The sequence below is a fragment of the Microtus pennsylvanicus genome, chromosome 13, assembly GCF_037038515.1.
Source record: "Microtus pennsylvanicus isolate mMicPen1 chromosome 13, mMicPen1.hap1, whole genome shotgun sequence".
NCBI classification, from domain to species: Eukaryota; Metazoa; Chordata; class Mammalia; order Rodentia; family Cricetidae; genus Microtus; species Microtus pennsylvanicus.
The window spans coordinates 44,065,065-44,079,355 of record NC_134591.1 but is presented as its reverse complement, the minus strand read 5'-3'; the positions used below and the strand labels follow the sequence as shown (position 1 = coordinate 44,079,355).

Here is a 14,291-nt window from a genome sequence, read left to right as displayed (position 1 = left end):
GTGTGTGTGTGTGTGTGTGTGTGTGTGTGAGAGAGAGAGAGAGGGGGGGGGGGGAGAGGGGGAGGCAGTTGTCAAGCAGCAGAACCGCCAGCAAAAGCACAAGAATCAAAATGTCAAAAAGGGGGAGTGTGGTAAGGACCAAGTCAGACCGCGGCACACAGTTGTTTGCAGTATGAGACCTGGATTAAGAGGGTAGATTGTTCCCTAGTCTCGCCTCCCCTGAGGATATGGCATTGGAAAACTTAAATTGTTTATCACTTCAACTGCTGATTTTGGAGTTACAAACAGGTGTTAAGTAGGCTAGCTGACAATACAGATGTTTTAATACCAGCTGGCAGGCTGTGCTAAAAAGAACTTCAGACTGGTTAATTTGAACAGTATATTTGACTTTTTTTCCCCCCGAGGCAGGATCTCTTTACATAGCTCTGGCTGTTCTGGAACTCACTCTGTAGACCAGGCTGGCCTCAAACTCAGAGAGATCCACCTGCCTCTGTGTGGTGGCATATGTCTTTAATTTTCCAGCACTCAGAAGGCAGAGGCAGGAGGATCTCTGTGAGTTCAATGCCAGTCTGGTCTACAGAGTGAATTCCAGGAGAGCCAATACTACACAGAGAAATCCTGTCTCGAGAAACAAAAATAACAAACAACCCCCCAAATATATATATGCATATACATTCATACATGTGTGTATTATATATATTATATACATGTATAGAGAGAAAGAAAAAGAGAGAGAGAGAGAGCCATGTTAATTGTTCTTTTTTTTTAAAAGACAGGGTCTCACTTTGTAGCTTGGGACTTCCTAAATAGACCAGGCTGGACTTGAATTTGTTTCAAGGTACATCCATCAGAGAACAACACACGGACAATTTTTTCAATTTTTTCTTTCTTTTCTTTTCTCTTTTTTCTTTTCTTTTCCTTTCCCCTTCCTTCCTTCCTTCCTTCCTTCCTTCCTTCCTTCCTTTCTTTCTTTCTTTCTTTCTTTCTTTCTTTCTTTCTTTCTTTCTTTCTTTCTTTCTTTCTTTCTTTCTTCTTTTTTGATTTTTCGAGACAGGGTTTCTCTGTGTAGCTTTGGAGCCATGTCCTGGAACTCGCTCTGTAGACCAGGCTGGGCTCCAACTCAGAGAGATCCACCTGCCTCTGCCTCCCTCCCAAGTGCTGGGGTTAAAGGTGTGAGCCATTAAGCCCGGCTCTGACTTAACTTTTAAAAACAAGCTATCCACATGTAGAATTCTGACTTTATTAGTGTACACCGTGCTGTAGTTCACACACTGATTGTTGAAACTATCCTCTCTAACAGATACAGAACGTTTCTAACACTCCAAAGAATTCTCAGGCTTCCGAGTTTCCTCCATGGCTAGGAAGACCCATTTCAGGTCTTCCCTCTCTCAGGGTAAAGGGCGGAAGCACTGAAACAAACACGGAGTGGCGCAGATGCCAGACTATAGGATTTTTGCCCTCCAGCTTGAGAAACTTTGCTTGGATCTAGAACAGTCAATCAACGGCCCTTTGAAGGGCTCGCCGCTAGAACCGCCGCGCGTGCGCAGACGCTCTACACGCTCCCTCCGCCCGATCCCCGTCCCACATCACCCGGCCCCGCCCCCGACGCCGAGGCCCCGCCCCCGACGCCTAGGGCTGGGTACCGGGTCCTTAAAGCGCCCCGCTGAGCGCAGGCTTCGGTGTGCGGGAGACGGCTCCTGTCGCGCTTTCCTCTGCGTCCGCTTCTGGAACCATGCCTTCTGCCGCGTTGAAGTCCCCGCGCCTGCGCCGCGTGTTCGTGGTCGGCGTTGGCATGACCAAGGTAAACGGAGCTGTGAGGCCCCGAGGTGACAGGGAAGCGTGGCCGGTGAACGGCCACCGTCCGCACTGCTGTCCCATCCCTCCTAGAGTCGCGTGGGCTTCAGAGAGGCCACTTGGAAGTTTATGGTGTTGCTTCTAGGGTCGAAATGTCTCGGGTTTGTTCTCTCAGCTATTTTTTTCTTCTCCTTCCTGTTTCCCCCTTTCTCGCTGCCGAGTCTATGAAGGAGCCCCCAAGATAACCCAGACCTCACACTCCTTAGATTCTAAATCCCAGGTGGCTCACATCTGTGTGTACTGTGAGCTTTCGGAGGTGCAGCCGGAAAAGTTCGAGGTCATAGAGGACTATGTAGCAAGACCTTGTTTCACCAAACAAAGCAAATCAAAACGACAGAAAAACATTTGAAGCTTGGACAGAGGCCAGGGCTGAACGACAGAAGAAAGAGGAGATCGTGAATGCCACCAGCTCTGTAGTGGCCATAGGTGCCCTTCTCAGATAACAGCAGGTGCGGCTGCAGGCGGTCTTAAGGCAGGTGCAGGTTCCCTCCATCCTCTGACCATAGTGCTGTTTCTGATACCAAGGCCACCAGAAGCGCCCATAGCCTCCTCTCAATACCCTGACTCCCCTCCGTGCCTCAGTAATGCCAAGTTACCTGCAGCTTCTGTCTTAATCTTCTGCCACTTTGCATCCTAGTGGCACTACTTGCTCCTGCTGACACCCCCTGGTTAACTTCTTTGAGCTCTTAAAGGGACAGTTCAGGTCTTATCTTCTAGTAAACCCTTGATTATCTTGGCTTTCTCACAGAACCTTGAACTTAGCTCTGATTTACTTTGATACACTGAACTGTTTTGTTTAGATGTCTATATTCTCCTAATGCATCGCTACAGGGTGGGTACCACGATTATTAGCTTCTGTATCCCCCACAATGATAATCCCTGGTGCCTAAAGACAATGACTGTTAGTTGATCAATATTAGACTGCTATACTTTGTGAAAGAGTTCCTTGAGAGATTTTGTTTTTCTGTGAGAAAACAGCCTTAAATTTTATATTATCTTCCCTCCACCTCCAAGACAGGATTTCTCTGTGTAGCTTTGACTGCCCTGGAACTTGTTCTGTAGACCAGGCTGGCCTCAGACTCACAGAGATCTGTCTGTCTCTGCCTCCTGAGTGCTGGGATAAAGTCGTTCACCAGCATTCCTGGCAAGCTTTGTATTATCTTAGTAGCAGGCTGAGAGCATGCAGCTCACTGGAAGCATGCAAATAGAAAAGCTGATGGATAGTTTACAAAGCTTAGAGAGTATCCCACTGTTTCTTGGAGGGGGAGCTTCTGATACAGGTAGGTAGTAAAAACTTTCTAAAGTGTTTTCTAGCTTAAAAAAAAAATGAAAGACAGCATCTTACCATATAGACCTTGCTGGCTTCCAACTTCTGATCCAGCTGCTCAAACCTCCGCAGTGCTGGGACGCAGGTGTTCCCCCACCACACCCTGCTCTCATGTCCCATTTTAAAGTCTTCCAATGGTTGTTTAATGGCTGTGTATATGGACTGTATAGAAAAAAGCATATTTTCTGAAAAAATACGATACACTTATCCCCCCCCCCCCATTTGAGAGGTTGAGGTAAAGAGACATTAATATTCCTTGGGGAAGAGGAATGGAATAAAAGATGGTTTTATCATTTAAGCATATGTTCAGTACAGGTGCTGTGTGTTAGATGTGAGCAAAGATGAGGGGGGAAAAGCAAGTTTGGGCTGGGGCTCTAACTTTCTTGGTAGAGTATTTGCCCAACATGCAGGATGCTGGTTCCATCCCCAGCCTTGCATCAGCCACATGGTGGTGCACGCCAGAGTTCCAGCACTCTGGGGGTGGAGACAGGAGAATCAGAAGTTCAGGGTCATCTTCGACTTTCATAGCAGCAAGTTCAGTAACCTGGATTACATAAAACCTTATCTTAAAGACTGAGGCCTAGCAAGAGGGTCACTGGGTGAAAGTTCATTCCATCAAGCTTGACAGCAAGTTTGGTCCCTGGTCCTCATGTACTACAGGGAGAGTGCTGACTCCTTTTAAGTCCTCTGACCTCCCCATGTGTACTGGAGAGTGAATGGGCCCTACACACACACACACACACACACACACACACACTTGCACGCACACACACTCACACACTAACAAAATGAAGGTAGTTTAAAAAAACATAAACAAATAAAAAAGATGAAGAGAAAAAAAAGATAACTTGGAATTTTTAGCTAAGCATGGAAGATTGAAGGCATGAAGTTATCTCTTTTTCTTCCCCAAATCTCATTAAATCAACGAGTAACAATATGCATTGGAGCAGAAATTATAAGGAGAGATACCAGAAAATATTGGAAGATTAAAAGAGGACAGAAGCCAGTTTGGTGACACACCCCTATAGTCCTAGCGCTCTGTAGGTGGCAACAGAATTATCTCAAAACCAAACAAACCCAACTACCACAAAGATCCTCCATGTGGTGTGGTTTTCCTAGCTTTGTTCTTAGAAAACACATCCAAACATACAAACACATCCATACATACGTTTCTATACAAGCGTCCTGCCATGGGTCAGGGGCGGGGTGGGGGGTTATTTGAAATGACTTCAGGGAAAAGTCAGCTTGCTATGACGTTGTCTTCCGGTGAAACTCAGTAGATGATAAACTCTACTCATGCTCAGAAAGCTTTCTTTAAACTTAAAAAAGTGTGTGTGTGTGTGTGTGTGTGTATGTATGAGAGAGAGAGAGAGAGAGAGAGAGAGAGAGAGAGAGAGAGAGAGCGCACTCAGATGACAACTTTACAGAGTTGATTTTGCCCTTCCATCTTTTTGTGGGTTGTGGGGAGCCTAGGTCACCAGACTTGTGTGACCTACTGAGCCATCTTGCCAGCCCCGTTCATACTTCTTGTAAATTAGTTGTTGGTACCCAGAGCATGCCAGGAAAATGCATTTACACTGAGACAAGATCTTAGGTTTTGAAGATAGGAAGTTTGAAGATAGCCTGCACTACATAAAAAAATCTTGTCTCAAAAAAAAAAACCCAAACAAACCCAACAGCAAACAAACAAACCAACAGATAAAGCACACTGACATACTAAAGTTGAGTGGGAAGTATTAATGTGAGTATATGAGATTTTTCATCTTTTAAAAATACTTAGTTTTGTCTCTTCAAGACACCTAGAAACAGTAACCATATCAGTTATATTCTTGATGTGAAGACTGAGGTCTTGAAATATTTTTTATTTTTTCCAGAGAAAGTATCTTATTTATCCCATTCAGGCCTCAAACTCTGTAGCTGAGGATGATTTTGAACTTCTAACCTTCCTGCCTCTACCTCCTGAATATTCAGATTACAGGCGTGTGCTGTCGTGTCCTGTTTATGTGGTCCTGGAGATAGAACCCAGGGCTTCATGTGTGTTACTCTGCCAAGTGAATTATCCCTCCAGTACCCTAGCCCTTGAAATATCTTTTCTATTAAGAGGACTGGTTGACTGGAGGAATTGCAAAATCTAGGTGAGGTAAGAAATGATTGAGTTAGGTTTGGAGAATTTTGTCATAATTGTGAAGAAATCAGGGCCCACTTGGGTTATGTCAAGAGTCAGGTGCCAACTTGCAAAAGTTCTCAATGACCAAAGCTTGGACAGTTTGAAGTGTGTGTGTGTGTGTGTGTGTGTGTGTGTGTGTGTGTGTGTGTGTGAGTGAGAGAGAGAGAGAGAGAGAGAGAGAGAGAGAGAGAGAGAGAGAGAGAGACTGGAAGACCTCAGGGGGTATGCCTCTGATTCTGTCTGCCTTGTTCTTTCATGATGGAGCTTCTCCTTTGTCTCTGACTCCCTAGGTAGGTTGGTAGCTGCCCAGGGAGGCCCTGTGATCTGTCTCTGCTTACCCTAGGTATGGAATCGTAGGTAGGCGGACTACACCGGGGATTTTTAAGTGTGTTCTCACACACAAGGCAAGCATTTTACCAGCCACTTCCCCAGTCCAACCATTTGACCTTTAAACACAATAATGGTTTTGATTAAAGCCCATTACTTTTGTCTCCAAATAATTCATTTATATCTTAAAAGCAAATCTTTGTAGGACATTAGTGAACCTGTTTGTTCTCTTTTAAACTGGCAAATAAAAGGAACCAGTCATCTAGTTGTGGTTATTACAAATCATAAAATTCAAGTTCCTAGGAGAAAATTGGGAATACTGATAGGAAATTATATAATAACAAATTTGGAAGAAGTGTGTAACTTACAGAATTACTGTTTTGTTTGTTTTTTGAGACAAGGTCACTCTACCTGGCCCTGGCTGTCCTGTAACTGATTTTGTAGATCAGGCTGGCCTTGAACTCACAGAGATCTGCCTACTTCTTGCTCCTGAGTGCTGGGACTGAAGGCAAGAGCTACCACACCTAGCTAGAATTATTCATTGTTTTTAGTTTTATTATGCGTTGAGACAGGATCTTATGTAGTCTCAGGCTGCCCTCAAACGCCCTGTGTAACAGTAGATGACTCTCCAATTCTTGACCCTCTTCTCTCCACTTCCTGAGTGCTAGGATTGCACCTGGGAGCCCCTACACATGTTTTATACAGTGCTGGGGGCATCAAACCCAGAACTTTTTGCATGCTAAGCAAACACTCTGTCTGCTGAGATACAGTTTCAGCCTTGGAACCACTGTTTTCTAGATGACCAATGGATAATGTTTGTTCCGAAAGACAAATTTCTTAAATAATCAAGTCATTCGTTTATGGATCCACTGATTGGATCAATAAAGACTTGAGATTTGACTGTGTGTGTGTGTGTAAACTCTCTCCTGTTATCTTGTGGGACTTGGGGACTGAATTCACATCAGGTCTTTGAACTAGTGTTTTTAATACCAAGCCATCTCACAGACTCTTCCCTTCCCTTTCCCATTTGTTGACATATGGTCTCTCCACTTTGCCCAGGCTGGCCCCAAACTTCTTGGGCTCAAGTGATCCTGCTGCCTCAACCTTCCTTGTTGCTGAGATTATAGGCACTCATCACCATGCCTGGGTCAAAGCACAAGATTTTTTATAACACCTTATGAATTTCCACATTAAAATTATTTCTACCTGTTGAGTTTTACTTAGTATTGAAAAGAAATATCCATGGCAGGGGTTATAGCTCAATGGTAGAATGTTTACCTACCACATATCAAGACCCTGTTTGTTGTTGTTTTTTTGTATTTGTTTGGCTTTTGTTTTGTTTTGTTTTTCCAGACAGGGTTTCTCTGTGGACTTTGGAGCCTGTCCTAGAACTTGCTCTGTAGACCAGGCTGGCCTTGAACTCACAGAGATCTGCCTGTATCTGCCTCCTGAAGGCTTGGATTAAAGGTGTGGACCACCACCACCCCGTGACTTTTTTGTTTTTTGAGGCAGGGCCTCATTCTATAGCCTTCACTAGCCTGAAACTTGCTATGTAGACTTGACTGGCCTAGAACTCACAGAAATCTGCCTTCCTCTTCTCTGCACCTGAGTGCTGGGATCAAAAGTGTGTGCCACTATGGTTGGCCAGGCTTTGGGTTTAATCCCTAGCACTATTTGAAGAAAGGATTAGAAAGAAAGAATAGGGCTGGGGAGAAACCTCAATGGTCAAAGTGCTCACAAATCTGGATTGCTAGAATCCATGTAATTACCAGGTAGGTGGCCAAGCTGTAAGCCCAGCATTGGAGTGCAGAGACGGGATCCCCAGAGCAAGCTGCTGCAGAATTATTCAGGTTGAAAACTCTGGGTTTGAGTGAATGATTCTGCCTTGATGACTATGGTGGATAACCACAGCAGAATGAATCTCAATGCCAGCCTTGGGTCTTCATGTGTATGTGTGCGTATGCATGCCTGTTTGCCGTGCCTGCGCAATCTGGATAGCTGAGACTGGGGGGGGGGGGGTGCTGGGATTGAGACATGGAGGCTTCTTTTCAGGTGGAAGAACAGCAACGTTTATTTTGCCCCCGAGCTAAAGACTTTTATATCTCTACTGCTTCTCGTGGAAAACCACGGGCCAGAAAGAACACAAACATCCTTGTCAATTACAGACCACAAGGAAGTTCTGCTGTCAGTCAGGGGGAGTGAGGGCAGCTAGATCACAGCAACTCCCCCTGTCTTATCTTATAAAATAAATGGTGCCTGTCTTGTTACTTTGGGTAGAATACCTTGCCTGTCGTGGGGGTTAGCCCTCTAATATTCCTGTCTTAGGTGGCATCCTGCCCCCAATTATTGCCTGTCCGTGGCTACCCAGACACATAGCCCTAAACCAAATATCCCCAGGATCGACAGCGCCAACAAGCCAGACCAGCTCTGCAACCATCTAGCATGCACTAACTGGATGGTAGAATTAACAAAAGCATTATTCCAAAGCCCTGTCATATGATGGTTGAGTTCCATAACAGTAGCAGAAGCATGCAATACAGTGCCAGGAGTAATGCATATAACATGATAAAAGCTAGAACATGTTAGCTGTTGAAAAGTCCAAAGATAGTCCACTTCTCCTGAACCAGAGCCACTTGTTGGTTCAAGGTCCATATTTGTCTGGGAGAGAGCGATTCTGGCAGCAGTAGCTGCGGTGGCAGATATAGCAATAACAGCAATCACAGCTGCAGTGATTCCAAGGTCTCTCTTTTGCCAATCTTCTATGGTCCAGCACTTGTTGCCATATTTCCTGATACTCCTGACACTGCCGTGGTGTTCCCCAGGCTGGGCACTAACTGGGCCAGGGCAACATGCCTTTCACCACAGCCACCTATCAAAGCTGTGTTCCAGCTGCCTTCTGACATGGAGCGGAGCAGAACTCAGGGAAGCAGGCTCACTGCTCTGGAACCATTGACGGGACCTCACTTTAACAATGTTTTAGGGAATTTGTCTATTGTCAACCTGTCTGGCTACTTCCTGCTGAGTGGGGGGGGGGGTACTGCATTCTTGGGTGTTTTACACCAACATTTCAGGGGGGTCTCGGTGAATCAAACCACATAAATTTGCAATGAATCCACAGGTTCTCATCCTCTGTGGAGACAAAAGCAGAACCTTTTTTCCAAAGCATCAAATCCTTAGGCCCATATTTTAAAGTCAAAATACCTTTCTTAGCAGTTCCCAGAATCAAATGTCTTTCTCCAGTCCAGAACACAAAAGTCAACACAATCAACATAATAACATACATCTGTACATATTCTATCTTTTTGAGGCCCTCAATTCACCCTCCTGCCTCCTCTTTATTACTTCCCTACTGGCCAGTCTTCCACAGGGCATCCCTCAGAGCATCTCTGGGGATGAAGAAACACATACTTCTTTTAATCTGACTTGGCTTGTTCCCAGTCTGGAACATTTAAACCCCCTCTCGTAATAAATCAGGGGCTAACTTGAGCTATTGTTTGTACAAAATCTTCTGCTGTCTTCCTTGTTACTTCCGTGCCTTGTTGCTTTAAGAGTTTCAGTTACTTTTTGAGGCCTTCAGTTCACCCTCCCGCCTCTTCTTTAAACTTGCTAGTCTTTTGGAGGGTGTCCCTCAGAGTATCTCTGGGGTAGAAAAAAAACACATTACCTTCCCCAATACACTCCTTGATTTAGCCAGCAGACGGAGCTACCCTGTTCACGTATCCCCACTTTCCAGATCTTGGTGGGACTTCCACTTGCCCGTCTGGGGCAGCCTGGATGGCTGAGACTGGCGTGTGTGTGTGTGTGTGTGTGTGTGTGTGTGTGTGCGCCGGGAATGAGACATGGAGGCTTCTTTTCAGGTGGAAGAACAACAACCTTTATTTTGCCGAGAGCTAAAGCAGAAAGAACACAAACATCCTTGTCTATTTCAGACCACAAGGAAGTTCTGCTATCAGTCGGGGAATGAGGGCAGCCAGATCACAACACCTGTGCACATGCGTAGTGCACACGGACATGGAAAAAAGGAATATTTAAATTTATCTAATTGTCTATCTGTGTCAGGTCAGATTTATTTCATAGACTTCAACCAAAGCAATGTAAAACCGGAGATTAACCTTAAGATATGAGCAAGTATCAGATATGACTCTGTCTCTTGGCAAGCCAGATTTCAACAGGAAGAGCAGCATGTGAGGCCTGTGTGATGGCCCAGCGGGTGCTTGCCGCCGCGCCTGATGACCTGAGTGTATATGGTGGAGGAGAGAACCTCTTCTTCTAAGTTATCCTCTCTGCACACTAAATAAATGGAAAGTTTTCTTATTTTGTCTCCTACATTGGTCTTTGCCAAATTATTCAGTACTTAATGGTGCTAGTGTTATCGCCTATTTTGTATTATATTGGAAGCTCCCTAAGGACTGGATGTTTTAATGTTCAGGGTAAAGGAACATGGTGGATACTTGAGGGGGAGGGAACCCTATGTGTGAAGATCAGAGAATGATGTTTGGGACTCCATTCTTTCCTTCCATGCTGGGTTCTGAGGCTTAAACCTCAGATTCTCAGATTTGTACAGGAAATGTTTCACTTGCTGGCCCTGGTTTTTTTTTTTGGGGGGGGGGTTGGTGTAGCAAGCTTCCTGCTATGATTACAGGCCTTGGCTACCATTGTTACTCTACCCACTTAGCCCAGTACAGCTGGTTTTTTTTTTAATGAATAACTGAATGAATTTCTGTGGTACTGTTGTAAAACGAAACTTTATACCTGTTTTTATTTATCATTCTTTCTTTTGTATTCTAGTTCATAAAGCCTGGAAGTGAGAATTTAATAGATTATCCTGATATGGCAAAGGAAGCAGGTAACAGAAAAATATTTTCCAACATTGAATAGCTTCTTGTGTGGTCTGTGCTTATTCCATGTGTGGAGCAGCCTTGCAAGCACAGAAAGAAACACAGTCGTGGGGAAGAACTCCATGGAGCTTGTCTGTGGGTGTGGTGGACAGAGAAGGAAAAAGATACATGGACGTGTTTAGCCGCCGTGTAGCTAGAGCAGAAGGCATCATACACTTCCCTGGGTTATTAAGCTGTGGGTTGGGATGGTGTCAACTTTGCCAGCTTGGCACAGCTAGAATCATCTGAAAAGGGATTGTCCAGGTCAGATTGGCCCATGGGCGTGTCTGTAGGGGATTGACACTTACGGATGTAGGAAAGCCCAGCCCACCATGGGTGACACCATTCCTTGGGCAAGTGGTCCAGGGTTGTGTGCGTTACGCATGAGCTTGTGAGCAAGACAGAAGGGGAGCCAGTCAGCAGTGGTTTCCCTCAGTGGTAGACTGCGAAATGAGGAGCAAGCCAAATGAGCCCTGTCCTTCCCGAAGTTGCTTCTCGTGACAGCAACAGACGACAGCTAGGACAGATGGCAAAGGCAGCTGGGGAAAGGAAAGTCGGGCCATTGTTTTGGTGTCTGTTCTCTTACTATGCAGAGATACCTTGACTAAGGCAATTTAGAAAAACATTTAATTGGGGACTTGCTTGCTGTTTCGGAGGGTGAGTCCACCGCCATCGTAGTGGGGAGCATGGTGGCAGACAGGCTCTGGAGCAGCAGCTGAGGGCTTTCATCCTGATCCCCAGACAGCAGGCAGGAAGAGAGCTAGCTGGGCTTTTGAAGCCTTAGAGCCCACCCCTAGTGACACACCTCCTCAGGCATGGTCATATCTCCAAATCCTTCCTAAGCGGTTCACTAACCGGGAACCAAATATTCAAATTCATGAGCCTTTGGGGCCATTCTTGTTCAAACCACCACAACTGCTAAGCAGATAACGTAATTCTGATGTGTGTTCCCTGTAGTTATAACAAACCAGGGTTTTCCTTTCCTGGGGAAGGGATGCTTACATTTAAGATGTAGCTGGATGCCTGTATGATGGTTTTACCTCTCTCCGTTTTAATGAACCAACCTGGAGAATTCTTCTTCCATCACTAGACTGAGGCATACCTAAACGAAACGATATACTTTGTTATTGTTTATTCTAGTGAGAACTAGTACTGGAAAGACTTGGATAAACAACACTTAGGAACAGGAACTCAAAGACATGGCTTCATGTGCAGGGCCCCCTAGTCTAGAAACATTTGGTGTTCATCAGCTGCCCGTGTTCCCCCAGAGAGACCTACATTGTTTTCTTTCTTTTTCTCAGAAAGGGACAAATTGGGAACTCTTTGCACTGTTGAAATAACTAAATAAATGTCAACTCAAGAATGGTAGGAAAGGAAAGAGGTGGAATGGTTGGGGAGTCGTTGTGAGCTTAAGTTCCTGTTGATTCGGAGTTGATTATAGGCCATCTTGGGCTGCACGAGAATAGAGACTCTTAGAATTTGTGTTTATTTTGGGGTGCAGTTAGGACAGAAGACATCAAAAGGAAGATAGAGAAAAGCGGTGCAGTAGCGTGGAGGAGAAAGGGGGGCTCTAAGCTGATGTGGTGGTGACGTTGTCATTTGAACTGAACAGACAATAAAGAAATCAGTGGCATCTGAAGGAAATCTCACTGAATTTGCCTTACCTGAAGCCACTTTGTCAAGTGCTTTTTGATGAACTCCTCTTGTTTTTCCAGGCCTGAAGGCATTGGCAGATGCCCAGATTCCTTATTCCGCTGTGGAGCAGGCATGCGTTGGTTATGTGTACGGTATGTAATAAATAGAATGCTCTAAAATTATGCACATAAATTTGATAACAAATTCATAATGAATGTTAAACCTCAGAAGTGTGCTGGCTCCGAGTCATTGTTCCTGGCTTTGTGGTATTAAAACAGGAGACAGATTAAAATACCAATTTTTTTTAAAAAAAATATTTATTTATTTATTATGTATACAATATTCTGTCTGTGTGTGTTTGCAGACCAGAAGAGGGCACCAGACCCCATTACAGATGGTTGTGAGCCACCATGTGGTTGCTGGGAATTGAACTCATGACCTTTGGAAGAGCAGGCAATGCTCTTAACCACTGAGCCATCTCTCCAGCCCTAAAATACCAATTTTTGGAGTTGGCAATATGACTCAGTTGGTAAAAGCTTTTTCATAGAACTTAAAAAATATTTCTTAGCTGACCATGGTGGCGCACGCTTTTTATCCCAGCTCTCGGGAGGCAGAGGTAGGCGGATCTCTGTGATTTCAAGGCCAGCCTGCTTTACAGAGCTAATTCCAGGACTAGTTCCAAAGCTATACAGAGAAGCCCTGGAAAAAATGAAAACAATCAAACAAAAACAACAACCCCCCCAAAAACTAAGTAAACAAAACAAAAACAAAACCCCATAAAACAACAAGCAAGCAAGCAAACAAACAAAAATTTTAGTTGGGCATGGTGGTGCATACCCATAATCTCAATGCTTGAGAGGCTGAGGCAGGTGGATGCCTGTGAGTTCCCGGCAGCCTAGTCTACCTAGTGAGTTCCAGGACAGCCAGAACTACATATTGAGACCCTGTCTGTTCCAGCGTTCCTGCCTTTGTGGGCCATGTTATTTGTGAGGGAAAGTCATGTTTGTATTCAATGTGGGTCACTTTTTTTATGTAAGCCTGGGTACATACAGAACCTTAGTGATAAAAGATTTTTTTTTGAGACAGGGTCTCATGCAGCCCAGGCTGGCTTGAAATTCAAAGATGGTTTTGAACCTCTGATTCTATTGGCCGTATCTACTGAGTGATGGAATAATGGGAGTGCCCCATCCCCTACCTGATGTACGTAGTGCTGGGCATTGAACCCAGATTCTTTGCATTTTAGGCACACACTCTCGTATCTCAGCTACATTCTTAGCCACAAAGCTCCCTGAAGGTTTTTTTGGATGCAGTTTTCACGTTATTGGCGTGGTGGTTTCTAACCTGTAGACTTCAGCAGTTCTTCCACTTTCGCCTCCTAGGTAGCCAACACAGTCTGTGCTACCGTGCATGGTTTAAATTGTGGAATGTTTATATGAAATAAATGGTGACATTTAATCATATTGTGATGGCCTTTAACAATTTATGTGTGAGAATCAAGTGTCGATGAACCATCATTTCCTTTATCACACAACTCTGTGTGTGTTACTGGATGTGGTTGTTTGAAAGAAAATGGTCCCCAAAGGGAGTGGCACCATTAGGAGGTGTGGCTTTGTTGGAGTAGGTGTGGCCTTGTTAGAGAAGTGTGTCACTGTGGAGATGGGCTTTGAGGTCTCCTATGCTCAAGATACCTCCCAGTGAAACAGTGTACTTCCTGTTGCCTGCAAGATGTAGGACTCTCAACTACTTCTCCAGGACCACGTCTGCCTGCATGCTCCCATATCTGACCATGATGGTAATGAACTAAACCTCTGAAACTGTAAACCTCAATTAAATGTTTTCCTTTATAAGAGTTGTCATGGTCATAGTTTCTCTTCACAGCAATAGAAACCCTCACTAAGTCACCTGGCTGTTTATTTCCTTCTCCACTTCTGTAGCATATAAAGAAAGTGTAAGCTGCAAGGTTGTGATTAAGGACACAGTATAGCAAGTACCAGGGTGCAGGTTCCCATCCTGGCTGAAACAGAAGGAGACAGGAAGAAGAAGCCGTCAAAAGTGCATGCTTCTTTACTGCCCTGTGCGATGTTCAGGCCTGGAATCTGAGCTT

General features: G+C 44.7%; 1 protein-coding gene across 1 annotated transcript in view; it reads left to right on the top strand.

Moving 5' to 3' along the window:
• The first annotated feature begins 1,610 nt into the window (after positions 1-1,610).
• Scp2 (sterol carrier protein 2) overlaps positions 1,611-14,291 on the top strand; it is an 83,301-nt gene continuing 70,620 nt past the window's right edge. The window contains exons 1-3 of the mRNA XM_075944906.1: positions 1,611-1,801; positions 10,464-10,521; positions 12,268-12,339. Of these exons, the coding sequence (XP_075801021.1) occupies positions 1,733-1,801; positions 10,464-10,521; positions 12,268-12,339 (199 nt within the window). The 5' untranslated portion in view covers positions 1,611-1,732. The remainder of the gene's footprint in view (positions 1,802-10,463; positions 10,522-12,267; positions 12,340-14,291) is intronic.